Genomic DNA, 15,326 nt, shown 5'->3' on the forward strand with positions numbered 1-15,326 from the left:
GCGCAAGGCACGGGTGGACACAAAAGCACTGTGAAGTGGTTTTACCAAAATGGCCAGGAAAATTCTGCAGACGCACTGAAAATATAAATACAAAATAAAAAGCAACAGCTCAAAACAAGATTTGGGCCTCGGCAGGAACATAAATGGTACAAAGCAATGCACAAACGAGCATGTTGTAAGCACACCATGGGACAAAGATGTACCTCCCGGAAGTGCAGGCAGGATTCGGTGCTCCGGGACTCATCCCCATCAGACACCAGGCTCCGCCCACAACCACAGGTTTGCAAACGCATACTTACCCGGTGTGATCAAGAACGACTTAAAGGACAAAATTCACAACCAGAATTTTTCAACAACCTTAAATGTATTCATAAGATGATCAGTTTGAAGGCTATGCCTAAAAGAGTTTAGGGAAGCATTTCGGGTCCTGGTTTGAAGGAATGCCCTCCCTCACTCAAACAGAGAGGAATCCAGCATCAGCCAGAACCAGACAGGAAACAAACGCAACCATGATAACAGATTTTAATTTGCCTCAGCTTAATTAAGCCAGGAAAAATGAGGACGTACTTTACGTCTTCCAGCTTTTTGGTGATGACTGATCCAACAGATGAAAAAGCAGCTGAAGCCTTCTGTCCAGCCTGAGATAAGGTTTCAGAGGTCTTCTTGTACCTATATTAATTTATAAAAGAACAAAGCAAAGAAAGTAAGCTAACCTTTCCAGTATCCATTATTTAGAATTCAGTGACGACCACCTCTTGAGAACTCTCAAAAAAAAAAATTTAGAACATCTAAAACTCTTCACAGCCACCAGGTCAGCATCATCACATCCACCAGGTCAGCATCACCACATCATCTTTTACTTAACCATCATTTCAGATACAACCTTCTGCAGTGCTCTAGGACAACCAGAAAGATAGAGGCCTATAAAGGCAGGGCCAAAGAAATCCGGGTAAGGGCTAAAAATAGTCATGGAGCCAAGATCAAAATGAGCCATAGGTTGAATGAAATTATGTCTCTTTATTTTTTCCCTTTTCCACTTAAGCTAAATAAAACAAAAATGAAATCAGATTCCTCACATGTCTTTCACAACTTTATCTCCTAAAAAGGGGCCAGAAGCAAGGTAGGACCCATGGGTACTTTTTTATTATCCAAATCAATTTTGGGGGCATAAAGATTTTTTTTTGAATTTTGCATATCTGTTGAGCTATCAAATAAGGACCAGTGTATTCTCAACGGGGTACGTAAAAGGTACAACACTTCAGATGACTTGAGTGGGATATTTGCTATAGCACAAAGGTATAATTTACCATCTCCCTCCTCCCGTCTACACAGGGATTAGTGAAGGGAAAAACTAAAACAAAAATGAGAGAATATGGTACTTGCACCAAAGAGGTTAAGATCCCCACATTGTAGAAAGGAATGCTCAGGCATTTTTACTTACCCCGTCAAGATCAAATACTAAAAACAAAAAAACAACCCAGTTTATGATGATACAAAGAATGGTGTCCTGCATGTTTCCCACTGCCTACTTATATGGGCAGAAAGTGGAGGTGGTCACCCTCGTGCTGTCATGTCAGGATGCAGTCAACCTCACTGCTGCTGGTCACCAGCTCAACAGATGGGACTGAACAGAGAACACAGTTCGGAGACTGTCACTACAAGCCTGCTCCTCCTTGTGTCGGGAAACAAAACTGCATCATGACACTGTTGGATCAAAACCGTGTGACCAAAAAGACCAAAAGATTAAGGGGTGGTCCTCTGCCACCAGCATACATCAGAGATGGTGACCTGAGAATCTTATGGTATGTATAGAACAGGGTAAAAAAAAAAAAAAGGACTGGCTCTGTACTGGGCCAGACCTGAGTTCAAATCCTGCCTCCATACTTTGAGAGGTTTGCGACCTCAAAACTTATCTGCTCCTGTTTCCTTATCTAGGGCTATCTCACTACCCACTCTACTGGGTTATTCTGAGGATTAAGCGACTCATGTATATATCTGCTAAGTCGATATATAACGTTTTTAGAGCTTAGATTTTATTTCTTCAACTCACGTATGAGGCTGGTTTTCTTTCTGTTCCCTAGAACAGTCTGAAACACTGAAGTTAGAGAAGGGTCAGATACACTTGAGAATGGGGGGACGGGGGGTGGAACGGGCAGTGCCCTGCGCAGTACAGAGAAAAGCTGCAGAAACGTCCTCAGTGCCTTTCGATCCCGTCCCCAGACAAAAAGGGCAAAGTGTCCTTTACAGTTTCTAGAACAATGTAGAATCAAGGGAACATACGCAGACGTGGCTGTCACATCTTGCCACCCTTTGGCGATGTTCTGTTTTAGTTCCTGGAGCGAATTGATCCCGAGTTTCCGCTTGATCTCCGTTAGGTGCTTCTCTTTTGCTGCTAACACTTGAGACAGAGTCTGGATTTCTTCTTCTACCTGTGAGGAACAGGGTTGGGGTAGGTATACAGTCATTCAAAAAGTTAAGATGGTTAGCACAAAACTATACTCAAAATTCTAGTCATTTTAAAACATTTTTGATTCATTTATCTGCCCCTTTAAAAACAACATATGATATGTTTTTACGTAAACCAGTTACATGTTGATCTCTTCTGTAAAGCTGCTTTCCTCTCTTCTCTATATTTCCATCTTGACACATCCCCAGTTACCTCACAGAGGCTGAGGGCTCAAACCTCCACGCAGATAATATTCAAACTACTCTAACAGCCACTCTCCCAACTGCTGGGTCTGCATTTCCAGCTGAACACTGCTGCTTGAATGCCCATAAAAACTCACATCTTGGGCTTCTCTGGTGGCGCAGTGGTTGAGAGTCCGCCTGCCAATACAGGGGACATGGGTTCGTGTCCCAGTCCGGGACGATCGCACGTCCGGAGCCTGTGCTCCGCAACAGGAGAGGCCACAACAGTGAGAGGCCCGCGTACGGCAAAAAAAAAAAAAAAAAAAAAAAAAACCTCACATCTGTGTTTTAAGCCAAACTAATCTCCATCCCCACCAAAATACACACAACCATGCCAAATCAAAATCCAACTTTCTTGCATATTTCATATGAGTTTATACTCTAGTATAAACCGGAGCTCACACTGTCAGCCTCTGTACCTGCTAAAGTCACAAGCATAAATAAACCACACTGTCTCCCCCAGAGAGTCCTGCAGAGGTGTGGACCCTCTGATGCTGACTGACCAGCCTCAGCTTGGTGGTTAGAAATGGGCTCCCAACCCAAGGTCAGCCAACCCATCAAGTGGCCACCAGCCAGTCTCATTCAGGAACGTAGTTTAAGGGCTTCCCTGGTGGCGCGGTGGTTAAGAATCCACCTGCCAATGCAGGGGACACGGGTTCGAGCCCTGGTCTGGGAAGATCCCACATGCCGCGGAGCAACTAAGCCTGTGCACCACAACTACTGAGCCTGCGCTCTAAAGCCCACGAGCCACACTATTGAAGCCCATGTACCTAGAGCCACAACAAGAGAAGCCACTGCAATGAGAAGCCCGCGCACCGCAACGAAGAGTAGACCCCGCTCACCGGAACTAGAGAAAGCCTGCACGCAGCATCAAAGACCCAATGCAGCCAAAAATAAATAAATAAATAAATTTATATATATATATATATAAAAGAATGTAGTTTGAGAAACTATGATCACACTGAGAGTAGAAGCTTGGATAAAGAAGCCCTGAAGTACAGGTGGGGCTCAGTGAGATTCTGAGATGTTTCAGAAGCTTAAATATACTTGAGGAGGCCAAAACCATAAACAGAAGCTATGAAGAAAAAAAAAAAAAAAAGACTTACAGAGTACAGGAAAAGCCTAAGTCAGGAAAATAGAGGGAAAGGGCAGACCCACAGAGAGAAACGGACACCTGGTGGAAAAGACTTTTGTCCCAGGAAGTTGAAAAACTGGGTCCCTAAAGTACAGTTGGCCTTCTGTATCCACGGGTTCCACAACCACAGACGCAACTAACTGCAGACTGAAAATATTCGGAAAAAAAAAGTTCCAAAAAAAAAACACCTGAACTTGCCACGTGCCGGCAGCTATCTACATAGCATTTACATCATACTTACATAGCGTTTACATTGCCTTAGGTATAATAAGTAATCGAGAGATGATTTAAAGCGTATGGAAGGATGTGCATAGGTTTTATGCAAATACTACACCATTTTATAAAAGGGACTTGAGCATCTGTGGATTTTGATATCCACAGGGGTCCTGGGATGAACCCCCTGCAGATACCGAGGGCCGACCATACAGTCATTAATATTCAAGACCCTTAGAAGAATGCTTCTCTTGGCTTGTGGCAAAGCCATATTCTTAGTCTTGACCTACACAACACTTCTATGAGCTCAAAGACAACATGGCCTGTAAAAACAACAGAGTATTGTTAAGCGAACTGACAGTACTCAACAAAAGGAAAGAAGGATAAATCAAATGTGATGTGGCTGCAGCTGCCAAAGGAAAAAAAAAAAAAAAAAAGAATAACATACTCTCAGATGGCCTTAATTAGAATACAGGCCCATAACAAAAATAATCCTCTGTGCTTATGAGACAGGACCACACATACTGTACCCTTGTGGGAAGTCACAGTTTGAGAAGTATATTGACAAAGTGGAATATGAGAAGAAAAGGGCAACAGTGATGAATAAGGTTCAAAATCAAGTAAATTAAATGACTTGCCCTAAGTCACCAAACTAATAATGTAGGAACCAGAATTTTAACTCAGGTTTTCTGAGTCCACTTCTCAGTTTACTGGCCAATTCTCATTGCACATTGTTAGCTTTCTAATATTTCTCTTTACCTGAACTCCAAATTTCAGATACTTCAAAGACTAGACTTAAAGGTTAAGTTTCCTACCCCTTGACCCATCCCTGAGGTATTCACTTGCCCTAATGAAAGTTAGAAAGAAAGACCACTGTAAATCTTTCTGACCAATACATGACCCAGTACGTTCCCTGCTTTTGTTGTTGACTGTGCTGCTAACATACCTACCTAGCTCAAGCTCAGAATACCGTAGCAACAATTCCTTAATTATGGAATAATGAGTGGAAGAGTTACCACAAAGCTATGGTAATTAAGATTGTGTTATAGAACTAAGAGTCCAGAAATAAACCTGCACATTTATGGTCAACTGATTTTCAACAAAGGTACTACGATAAGTCAGTGGAAAAGAGTATTTTTTTTTTCCACAAATGGTGCTGGGACAACTGAATTTCCATATGCAAAAGAATGAGGTTGGATCCCTAAGTCAGACCATATATAAAAATTAAGATAGATCAGAAATCTAAATGAAAAAGCTAAACAATAAAACTCTTAGAAGAAAACACAGAGGTAAATCTTAATAACCTTGGATTAGGCAGCATCTCTCAGATATGATACCTCAAGCACAAGCAACCAAAGAAAAAATAGATAAATTGACATCCTCAAAATTTAAAACTGATGTGTTTCAAAGGATAGCATCATGAAAGTAAAAACACAACTAAAAGAATGGGGAAAATACTTGCAAATTATATATCTGATAAGGGTCTAGTATGCAAAATACATAAAGAGCACTTACAACTCAATAACAGAAAGGCAAATAATCCAATTAAAATGGACAATGGATTTAAATAGACATTCTGCCAAAGAAGATATATAAATGACCAATAATCATATGAAAAGATGGCCAATACCATTCATTAGTAATTAGAGAAGTGCAAATGAGATACTACTTCACCCCCACTAGGATGGCTGTAATCAAAAAGACAAACAATAACAAGTGCTGACAAGGATGTAGAGAAATTGGAACCCTCATACATTGCTGGTGGGAATGTAAAATTGTGCCGTTTGGCAGCAAAACAGTTCAATAGTTCCTCAAAAAGTTAAACATGGAGTTACCGTATGACTCAGAAATTCCATTCTTAGGTATATAACAAGAGAACTGAAAACATACGTTCAAACAAAAACCTGTACATGAAGGTTCACAGTAGCATGATTCATAATAGCCAAAAAGTAGAAACAATCTAAATATCCAACAACTGATCAATGAATAAACAAAATGTGGTATATACCTATACAACAGAATATTATTCAGCCATAAAAAGGAATGAAACACTGATACGATTGCAACATGGATCAACCTTGGAAACATTATACTAAGTGAAAGAAGCCTGTCACAAAAGACCACATGTTGTTTGATTCCATTTATAGGAAATGCCCAGAATAGACAAATCTATAGAAATAGAAAGTAGATTAGTGGTTACCAGAGACTGGAGAGAGGGAAGATTGGGAATGAACGCTAATGGGAACAGGGTTCCTTTCTGGGGTGATGAAAATGCTCTGGAATTAGGTAGTAGTGATAGTTGTATAACCTTGTGAATATATATAAATCAAGGAACTGTACACTTTAAAAGGATGAATTTGATGGTATATAAATTATATCTCAAAAAGGAGTAAAAAAAACTAATGTTTCTTATCTCCATTTTATTAAATTTCTACAACTGTTTCAAGCAGTGACTCTAATGTAAAAAAACTGAACCTTACCATTTTCTTTAAATGTAAATAATTTTATTATATCTTATTATCATTATTATGATATCATGGTTATTATGATAATACTGTGATATCACAGTGTCATATATGATATGAGGTAAAGTAATAGTATATCTGCCATATCTCATAGAGTTTTCAGAAAAATTGAATAAACTTCTGATAAAACGTGAATACTATACAAATAAAAGGATAAATGCACATGCATCAGAGTTCATGAAGACCTGGACACAAGACTCAGTGCTGCAGTGCATTACCTTATGACCTTAATCTCCATAATCTTGGATTAGGCAATGGTTTCTGACATGTGACAACTAAAGCCCAAATCACCAAAGGAAAAACAGATAAATTCAACTTCATCAAAATTAGAAACTTCTGTGTGTCAAAGGGTGAAAAGAAAGTGAAAAGGAAAACACACAGAATGGGGGAAAACGTTTACATATCATATGTCTGATAACTTCATTTGTTAAATAACATTACATAATCTATTGGGAGATTTAGACCTACATTAAGTGCTATTACTGTTAAGTTATATTACTGATAATGACATAATTATACTGAGAGCAGGCAAGGATTTGGAAAAACTACTCTCTCACATACTATGAGAAATCTTCTGGATAGCATTTTGGCCTTGTTGGTGTACACGGGAATGACTCTGTGACCTTAAAACCCAGTAGACCCAGGGATTCTACTTCTAGGAATTTATTCTAAAGAACTAATTAAAGAGGTGCCTAAAGGATTATATGTAAGTACTTCCATCAGAATACTGTTCATAATAGCAAAAAAGGGAAACAACTAAATGTTTATAAATAATATGCCCATTAACTAAAAATGAGCTTAAAGCAATTAAAAAATGGGCTATGCAGCAATTTAAAATGATGCTTTAGAAGATTATTTACTGGCACAAATTTTTTTTTGAAATTCAGTTAAGTGAAGAAAAGTTACAGATGTGTATTCTGATGCCTTCATAAAATACTGAAATGTTATAGCAATACATAGATAGCAAAAAGTCTGGAAATCTGGAAACAGATAATCTAAATCTTTTACACTGTAGGTATTTTAATTTTCTTTGATTTTTTTTGTTTCTGCACTAAACATAAATAGCTTGTGGAAAAAGTATTTTTGTTTTATCTTTTCAAAATAACAATATTAGGCATGCACGACACACTCAATATTTTTAATTCTTACTCTCCTCGTAGGGCTTATCACCAATCTGCCTTGCCCATCCTATCCCCACCTAGTTTATAAAATCTGATGTAAAAAAAGTGGATTGAACAAACAGATAAGTGAAAAAGAAACAGGAATCTTGAACAACACTATAAACCAACTAGAGCTAACAGACATAAATAGAACACCTCACCCAAAAACAGTAGAATACACCTTCTTCTCAAATGTACATGGAACAATTCTCCAGGACAGAGCATATGTTTGGCAACAAAATAAGTCTCAATAAATTTAAAATCATACCAAATATCTTTATCAACCATAATGGAATGAAACTAGAAATCAAAAACAAAATGAAAATTGGAAAATTCATAAATGTATCAGAATTAAACAGCACACTCTTAAACCACCAATGAGTCAAAGAAGAAATCACAAAGGAAATTACAAAATACCTTGAGACAAATGAAAACAAACACACAGCATATTAAAACTTATGAGAAGTAGTAGTAGTAGTGCTCAGAGGAAAATTTATAGCTGCAAATGCCTACATTAATAAAGAGGATTTCAAATCAAGAACCTAACTCTACACCCTTACAGATCTAGAAGAAGAAGTGTAAACTAAACCCAAATCTAACAAAGGAAGATAATAATAAAGATTAAATATAAGCAAAATAGAGAATAGAAAAACAATAGCAAAAAATCAATGACGTCAAAGGCTGTTCCTTGAAAAGGTCAACAAAATTGACAAACCTTTAGCTAGACTGACAGAGGAAAAAAAAAAGAAAAGATGCAAGTAGCTAAAATCAGAAGTATAAGTGGTGACACTACTACCAACCTTATAGAAATAAAAAGGATTATAAGAAAATATTATGAACAATTGTATGCCAACAAACTAGATAACCTAAATGAAATGGATGCAATCCTAGAAATTCACAAATGGTCAAAACTGACCCAAGAAGAAACAGACAATCTGAACATATCTATAACATGTAAAGCAATTGCACGAATAATCAAAAATCTTCCAACAAAGAAAAGTCCAAGACCAGAAGGCTTCACTGGTGAATTCTACCAAACAAAGAAGAAATAAGGCCAATTCTTCTCAAATTCTTCCACAAAATAGAAGAGAATGGAAAACTTCCTAACTCATTCCAAGAGGCCAGCCATTACCATGATACAAAAGCCAGACAAAGATATCACAAGAAAACTTGAAGTCAATCCCTCCCATGAATATAGGTGCAAAAATACTCAGCAAAATACTAGCAAACCAAATCCAGAAGCATATTAAAAGGATTATACACCATGACCTAGAATACATACACCTAGGATAAAGTGGGATTTATCCTAGGAATGCAAGGATGATTCAACATATGAAAATCAATCAATGTAATATACCATATTAATTGAATTAAGATGAACACATGATCATCTTAATAAGGTGCAGAAAAGCATTTGACAAAACCCAACACCCTTTCATGAAAAAAACACTGAACAAACCAGGAAGAGAAGGGAACTTCCTCAACATGAATAAGTGCATTTATATAAAAAACAAAAGCTATCACCATACTGAATGGGGAAATATTGAAAGCACTTCCCCCAAGATTAGGAACAAGACAGGGATGCCCACTGTCACCGCTGCTATTCAACGTAGCACTGAGGTTTCAGCCAGATCAATAGGGAAGAAAAATAAATAAAGGCATCTGAAATGGAAAGGAAGAGTAAAATGACCTTTAACTGCAGAAAATATAAGATATAAGATAACTGCATTATCTTATATATAGAAAATTCTTAAATAATGCACAAAAAATCTATTAGAGCTAATAAGCAAATTCAGCAAAGTTGCAGTATACAAGATTAACATGGAAACTTCAGCTGTATTTCTATACAGTAGCAATGAAAAATCTGAAAAGTAAATTAAGAAAATTCCATTTATAATCACATCAAAAAGAATAAAATACTTCAATATAAGGTTAACTGAGGAAGTATAAGATTTGTACACTGAAAACTATAAAACATTGCTAAAAGGAATTAAAGAAGATCTAAACAAATGAGAAAACACTCCACATTCATGGAGTGTAAGATTTAATATTGTTAAGGTGGCAACACTCCCCCAAATCAATCCTCAGATTCAATAAAAGTCCTATCAAAATCCCAATGACATTTTTTGTGGGTAGAAAAGTAGATTCTAAATTCATATAGAATTGCAAGAGACCTTAAATAACAATTTTGAAAAGGAAGAAAAAGGTGAAAATGTCACACTTCTCGATTTCAAAACTTACTACAGAGCTATAGTAATCAAAAGAGTGTGGTACACTCAGAAGGACAGACATATAGATGAATATATCAGAATTGAGAGTCCAGAAAGAAACCTTTACATCTATGTGAAATGATTTTTGACAAGAATGCCAAGAGCATTCACTGAGGATAATCTCTCAACAAATGGTGCTAACAAAACTAAAGTCACATGTGAAAGAATGAAATTGAACCCTACCACAAACCATACACAAAAATTAACTCAAAATGGATCACAGGCTTATATAGAGGAGAGAAGTTTTAGAAGAAAACATAGTGCAAATCTTCATGATTTGAGTTTGGGAAATGGATTCTTAGATGTAATGCCAAAAGGACAAGCAACTAGAGAAAAAATAAACTGGACTTCATCAGACTTTAAAACCTTTGTGCATTAAAACACTATGAAGAGGGACCTCCCTGGTGGTCCAGTGGCTAAGACTCTGTGCCCCCAATGCAGAGGGCCCAGGTTCGTTCCCTGGTCAAGGAATTAGATCCCACATGCTGCAACTAAGAGTTTGCATGATGCAACTAAAGATCCCACATGCCGCAACTAAGATCCAGCGCAGCCAAATAAATAAGTTTTTTTTAAAAAAGACACTATGAAGAAAGTAAAAGGACAACGTATGGAATGGGAGAAAATGTTTGCAAATTACATTTCTGATCAGGGTCTAGTATCCAGGATATAGGAAGAGCTCTTACATCTCAACAACAAAAAGGCAAATAATGTTTTAAGAACATGGCAGAGGTTTGAATAGACATTTCTCCAAAGAAGGCATATAAACGACTAATAAGCACATGAAAAGATGCTCAATATCATTCGTCATTAGTGAAATACAAATTAAAACCACAATGAGATACCACTTTACACTCACTAAGATGGCTATAGTCAAAAAGACAGAAAATAAAAAATGTTGGCGAGGAAGTACAGAAGTTGCTGATGGAGATGTGAAACGGTGTCCCTGTGAAAACAGTCTGGCAGGTCTGAAAAAAAATTTACCCATGGAATTACCATGTGACGAGCAATTCTACTTCTGGGTATATCCCAAAGGAATTAGAAATAGGTATTCGAACAAGTAGTTTTCCACAAATATCCCTTAGCTCAGTATCTACAATAGTCAAAAGGTGGAAACCACCCAAATGTCCATCAACAGATGAACGGATAAACAAAATACAATGGAATATTATTCAGCCACAAAAAAGCAGTGAAGTACCAATACAAGCTCAACAAGGATGAACCTCAAAAACATCATACTAAATGATAAAAGCCAGATACCAAAAGTCACATGATATGTGATTCCATTTAAATGAAATATTCAGAATAGGTAAATCCATAGAGAGAGAAAGCAGATTAATTGTCACCAGGGGCTAAGGAAGGGAAAACGGGATGCCAGCTTAGTGAATATGAGGTCTCGTATGGATGTGCTAAAAATGTTTGGAGCTAGACAGAGATGATAATTGCACGGCATTGTGAATATGCTGAATGCCACTGAACTGTACACTTTACAATGGTTGATTTTAAGAAAAAAAAAAAAAAAGAGAGGAAGGTATGGAAAGAAGGTTCGAAGTACCTCTATCCACAACACTGCCAAGGGAAGAAAAAAGTCAGTGAAGCAGCTGAAAAGCCAAACACATTGGGGTTAGTAAGGTCACTTAGAAGATATTCACTAGTAGCCCTCATCCATTTCCCACTTCACACCCTACTTCTCAGATCCACTTTACCTGTACCTACCTTCCTTTATATAAAAACCAACTGATCTCACACTCCCTCGTCTCCTCTCCCCCACTCAAGATCTCTAGGAGAGTAAACACATGTTGCTTTCTCTGCCCTGAAACTGAGTCTACGATATTACCATGTGCTTTAGAAAAACAAAAGACAATATAGTAAGTGCAAAACATGAAGTTCCAGAAGGATTGCGCCTTTACCTTTGCAAGTTCTCTTCTTAGCTCTTCTCTCTCCTCCTCTGATAGGGTCTCAGTGGCACTGATAGTGGCAACAACATCTTCTCCTTCCTCGGGTACTGGGTCTGTTCTCATTAGACCTTGTTGGAGATCAAAAAAAAAAAAAAAAGTCTGTAAGGTATGAAAGCTAAGTAAAATTCTCCTTTGGGCTCCTCCACTGCCCCAGCCAGAATAAAGCCAATTAGGTTAGAGCCACACCTCATTTTTCTACACCTTCAAATGATGTGGCTCTCCCAGGAACGCACCAAAAAAAAAAAGTCTGACCTAACCACTGAAAACCACCAAATGACACCCTACCAAAATATGAATTTAAAAAATACAGCGCCGGGCTTCCCTGGTGGCGCAGTGGTTGCGAGTCCGCCTGCCGATGCAGGGGACACGGGTTCGTGCCCCGGTCTGGGAAGATCCCACATGCCACGGAGCGGCTGGGCTCATGAGCCATGGCCGCTGAGCCTGAGCGTCCGGAGCCTGTGCTCTGCAACGGGAGAGGCCACAACAGTGAGAGGCCCGCGTACCGCAGCAAAAAAAAAAAAAAAAAAAATACAGCACCCTCTCTGCTTTTGTTCATTTCTCCAGTCACAATATACTTACTGCAAAGCAGAAGAGTTAAGAGGCCAAGAATGGGATCTTCCCAAGACTTTAAATGCTTAACTAGTCAATCAGCATGACTAATAATTCATAGTAACCAAAGGAAGGAGACTGTAAATGTCTTTAGCTTCCTCTACTAATCAGATTCAACTCTTAACAGCCTCAATGAAGAACTATCTAAAGAAATTTTATTCCATTTCTTTCCCTTAGTTAGTGGAAGTAGGAGACACCTTCTTGTAGCTTTTTAAAAATATGTATCTCATCCAGATACCCTTTTAAAAATCCTAAATTATATACTCAGAGAAATGACCAACACCCACATAATATTTCTACCAAAACACTATTTATGACCAATCCTGCCACACCCATTGCCCTGGAATAGAGCCAATGTCTACTCATCCATCAGGAAGAACTCAGTATTTTCAGAGAGTAGCCAGGAAGCCACCTGCCTCTCGGCAAGTCTCCCCTCTCTTCTGCCCAACCAACCAAGTACAAGGCTAAGAGCGTGGGCAGTGAGGCCCCTGAACCTTGGGTGACAAATTTAAGAGGGCACTAAAAAACCTCAATATAAATTATTTTAATATTTTAATGTAATATTTTTTAAAAATCAAAGTTAATTCAAAGAATCCACGGTGAACAAAGTACCAAATTTTTAAATAGACAGGCTCAGTATGGTTGACTTTTCCTTTTGCCTCAGGCTCCAAAGGTGGCTTTTCATAGCACTGTTACTGATCTCGTCTTTATTTAAAATGTTAGTATGTTGTTCATCATGGATTCCTTCCATTTTAATCTTCTTAAAACACTGCATTAACATAATACTCATCTTGATTGCAGGGCTTTTCGATGCCCCCTTAAATTCTACACCTGAGGCGAGGGCTCGCTCGCCTTACGCTGGTCGCAGTCCTGCCACCCATTCCCATGACCCAGCTGTGGGAGTTCACAGTCTCCTCTGGCAACAGCTTTTTTGCACCGGGAACCAGGAAAAGGTCTCCTCCTCTTCCTGCTCTTTGCCTCTTTCTGCCAGTGAGCATTCCAGGGACCACACTGTTCCCCACCAGCCCTCACGTCCACTTCTGGGAAGAGCTGGTTTCACCACAGTGGCAATGTGGCATCCACCCAAAGCAGGATGCCAGGTGGCAGATGACAGACTTAAGAGGCAGGCAGAGAGGAAGACCGACAGAGAACAAGCACGCTGTTTGACAAGCAGCCAGCGCCATGGCAAGCCCAGGAGGAGTATACGTACGTACATTGTGTAAAAGGTACAGACACTTGCACATGATCTATTGTATATTAACTGCATAAGAGTAGTTGATAATTACAGTAACAATAATTAGTAGCATAACAGTGCCTACCTGAAAGGTGTTTACAGAATTGTTAAAGGCATAAAAGTAATACAAATAAAACAATTCAAAAACCACAAACTAGAGTGGCAAATAGGATCTCCTTCAAATCCTCTCATGCAAAGACAATACGTGACAGGTACAATCAGTGGATCGAAAGGCTCAATGAATAGCTGCTTCTGCAGGTCCCCTCTACAATATCTTCAAGCAGATTGCCCAAGTACTGATAGAAATCTCATCATGTCACTCTCCAGCTTAAAATGGTTCCTTTAGTAGCTCCTTGTTGTTTTCAAAGCAACTTCGACCACGTAGTTTAGCACACAAGCCTCACTGGCCCCACCCCCTGCTATCTGGCACTGGAACCTCTTACTCCAGCTTGAGTCATATCAAACTGCGGACACGGTGCCGTGCTATATACGGCCAGAAACCACTGAGGAGGGTCCATGTGTGCTTGCAAATGTATGCCCTATACCAGATTATTCGACAAAGGTGCGTGAGACTGAGGATGGGATACAAGCATACAGGCAGCAATCGTATGAGGCAAGAGAATAAGAACCACAACAGAGTTCATTACAAACATTATTTTATTTTTCATGTTTTGCTCAGACCCTCTCAAGTTCTCCAACTAGGACAGGACCCAACAAAGCGCAAGAAAACTCAGGTGCTGGGACTTCCCTGGTGGTCCATGGTTAAGAATCTGCCTTCCAATGCAGGGGATGCAGGTTTGATGCCCGGTCAGGGAACTAAGATCCCACACGCCGCAGGGCAACCAAGCCTGCGCACTCTAGAGCCTGCGCACCGCTACGGAGAGCCTGGGTGCCGCAACCAAGACCCGATGCAGCCAAATAAATAAATAAACAAAAAACTCAGGTGCTAAACCATGCCTTAAATAGCAAAGCTTCTTTCACACTTTTTAATAAACACTGTTTTGCAAATCTACTTATGGGGGAAGAGGCAGTATCTGATTACTAATAATGCTTTACGCGTAACTGCCCAATTCCAGAAAGAATCCAAGAGGATTCTGATATTAATCAAGAATTTAGTTGAGCTACCAGGGAAAATAAGAATCTCAGAAAAGGGCGTTCTGGGGTTGTCCACAGTTAGCTTCGGGACCTCCAAGATGACCTTGGGATTTTATACTCAAAGAAAGCTGGTAATTACACGTTCTGCTTTTTTCATATTAGCCTGTAGGTGGCAGCAAATTATCAATATTAAAATTTAAAGGCGAGGTTTGTTTTAGGATCATCGACTAGGGAAAAAATTGGAAAATTAAGGACATGAAGGAAGAACAGAAACATAGATATCGAAATCACCTGCAAAACCTAACAGTCATGACTTAGGAAAATTATTAATAACCATAGCCGCCACCACAAAGTGCATTCTATTTACATCCAAATCTGAGCTAAGTGGTCCCAATACATTACATCATTTACTTGCAACACTTCTGTGAGACAAGGATCACCA

General features: G+C 38.9%; 1 protein-coding gene across 5 annotated transcripts in view; it reads right to left on the reverse strand.

Annotated features, from left to right (window-relative positions):
• TPD52 (tumor protein D52) overlaps nucleotides 1-15,326 on the reverse strand; it is a 119,923-nt gene that overhangs the window by 16,948 nt on the left and 87,649 nt on the right. For all 5 annotated transcript variants that reach the window (XM_065895746.1, XM_065895745.1, XM_065895742.1 and 2 more), the window contains exons 2-4: nucleotides 11,899-12,014; nucleotides 2,281-2,429; nucleotides 568-669 (exon numbers count right to left, since the gene is read on the reverse strand). In XM_065895746.1, coding sequence (XP_065751818.1) covers nucleotides 568-669; nucleotides 2,281-2,429; nucleotides 11,899-12,014 — 367 coding nt within the window. The remainder of the gene's footprint in view (nucleotides 1-567; nucleotides 670-2,280; nucleotides 2,430-11,898; nucleotides 12,015-15,326) is intronic.

The sequence above is a fragment of the Phocoena phocoena genome, chromosome 17, assembly GCF_963924675.1.
Source record: "Phocoena phocoena chromosome 17, mPhoPho1.1, whole genome shotgun sequence".
In the NCBI taxonomy this organism is placed as follows: domain Eukaryota; kingdom Metazoa; phylum Chordata; class Mammalia; order Artiodactyla; family Phocoenidae; genus Phocoena; species Phocoena phocoena.